The sequence below is a fragment of the Oratosquilla oratoria genome, unplaced genomic scaffold (assembly GCF_046742065.1).
Source record: "Oratosquilla oratoria isolate Oo_2021 unplaced genomic scaffold, ASM4674206v1 SCAFFOLD111, whole genome shotgun sequence".
Lineage (NCBI taxonomy): Eukaryota > Metazoa > Arthropoda > Malacostraca > Stomatopoda > Squillidae > Oratosquilla > Oratosquilla oratoria.
In genome coordinates this window covers 462,501-464,765 of record NW_027467468.1, presented here as the reverse complement: position 1 = coordinate 464,765, position 2,265 = coordinate 462,501, and the positions used below count along the sequence as shown (strand labels likewise).

Sequence of the window (2,265 nt, the reverse complement as noted above, 5' to 3'; positions counted from 1 at the left end):
TTTCCTTTGTCGATTACATCAGGAGCGGGAAAGAACTGCCCATGACCGAGGTCAAGACACTGTTCAGGAAGATTGTCCTAACAGTAGAAGGATGCCTAGAAGCCGGGGTATCGCATAAAGATATTAAGCCCCATAATGTGCTTCTCTTTAGGAACGCCAGCACAGGAAAGTTTGACATCAAACTGATCGACTTTGGTTGTGGCGAACGAATCACAGGCTACAAAGGGAAAATCACGGGCGGCACCCCAATTTATTGCCCTCCGGAGTATATAAAGGGTAATGAATACCTTCACGTCCCCGCAACCGTCTGGAGCCTGGGCACGCTCCTATTCTATCTTGTGTGTCACTATAACGCGTTCCGCACCAACGACTCCATAATGTAGGCCAGTCCAGACTTTCCCAGTAGCGTACTACCCAACCTCTGTCGCGATCTTATAATGCGCTGCTTTGCAATCGATCCGTGGAACCGCCCCTCGCTTCGCGGCATACTCTCTCACCCGTGGTTAACGGGTCACTCCGAGGATAATTTCAATATGGATTTTGACCTTGAAACGGCTAAAGTTTTCAAGAGAAATTATCCTAAGGTGAGGTAGGGAAGACGCCCCGAGATGGCGAATAAGAAAGCCCCAAAAAAGAGGCGTTTCAGAAGGAGATTATGAAGACAAGGATCGAGACGCAGATCCAGGAGTAAAGAAGTGCCAAAGGAAATAAATCATATAATGATTATGAGAGCGCTGAAATTGGATTACCCAGAGACCTTCTTCACCCCCCAATGAAGCTTCTGACTGCATTGGCGCATAAAATGCAAAAGGATTGTAAAGTCATTCTTTCCTGTAGTTGGAAAATCAATAGAAATAATTTCTATTTCATAAAGAAAGTAACCAATTTCCTGGATTATCCAGAGACCTTCTTCACACCCCAATGAAGCTTCTGACTGCATCGGCGCATACAATGCAAAAGGATTCCAAAGTCATTCTTTCCTGTTGCTGGAAAATCAATAGAAATAATTTCTATTTCATAATGAAAGCAACCAATTTCCTGAAGGATTTACTAGAGGGTAAAGTATCAAGAAAAGCTCCAGACAGCCATACTTGTAAATGAAAAGGACACACAGAAATGTATGCAAAGATATAAAAAAAATTCAAAGATATGTCAAGATCAGAACTAAGTTCCAATATCGCATTATTGTCAGCGGAGACGATGAAACTTAGATATGCGTCATATTCAGCCTAGAAAACTCAAGAGATTTAGAGAGCAGCGCATTTTTCAATAACTTTTGGAAAAAAATTCGAGCAGGGATTTCCCCTCAGCTGAATAAAAGTCTCACTACTGTTCTACAATGCATTCAATCAGATTATTTTCGATCGAAATAACGAGATTATATGAATGTGCGGATGAGTATGCTACCATGAGGTGAAAGTGGGTATTGTCATGAGCATAATCTTTATTTCTTATTTTTGTTTTCATTAAAAAAAAAAAAAAAATGGTGGTTTCTTCTACCTGAAGAAAGATCATCTGGTGATATTATTTCATAGAAGGCATGGTCTATGAATGATCACTTATATATATATATATATATATATGTTATCGGAAAAATTTCGAAACACTGGACTCAAAGTAACAGGATTTATTACCGACGTTTCGAACCCTGTCCGGGGTTCGTCCTCAGGGTTATACATAGTAAGCAAAAGGATTCATTTAAATAGTGTACCGATGTTCTCTGGGACAGGTCCCACCGGAGTGTACAAAGTTGAACAAAATCAAAACCCATTCCGAATGACAAAAGGTAATTACAAATTTGTGTAAAGCGTTACCTAAATGAAAAGAATTGACAAAAACCTCATAACACATGTCATAATAAATGGAACAAAACCAATTCTGAACGACACCCAGAAATTGATAACAGAGTAAGTACAGAGTGTCACCAAATGGCTCCACCGAAAATAAGAAATAAAATAAAAAATTAAAAAGGGGGCAAAAAGAAAATATCAAATGGCACAGACCAGACACAAAAGCACTACACGAGTCATCTGTCACCGCTCTAACTGTCCCGTATGCACTTATCAGTACAAATCAAACCATAAAATAAAACAAAAACAAAAACCAAGACTAAAAGACACAAAGAAATTTGATTACAAAGTGTCCACAAGAATAACAAAAGGCAAATAAATGGTAAACCGACATAATAAAAACATCAAAAATCACGGTCCGGACCCAAAAGCACCACACGGGTCGCCATTCTTTCTGTCCTGCTTGTGCTTCGGT

General features: G+C 39.5%; 1 protein-coding gene across 1 annotated transcript in view; it reads left to right on the top strand.

Moving 5' to 3' along the window:
- The first annotated feature begins 533 nt into the window (after positions 1–533).
- Positions 534–2,265, top strand: part of LOC143022527 (serine/threonine-protein kinase prk-2-like) — a 7,553-nt gene continuing 5,821 nt past the window's right edge. Inside the window, exon 1 of the mRNA XM_076180784.1 lies at positions 534–584. Within this exon, the coding sequence (XP_076036899.1) occupies positions 534–584 (51 nt within the window). The remainder of the gene's footprint in view (positions 585–2,265) is intronic.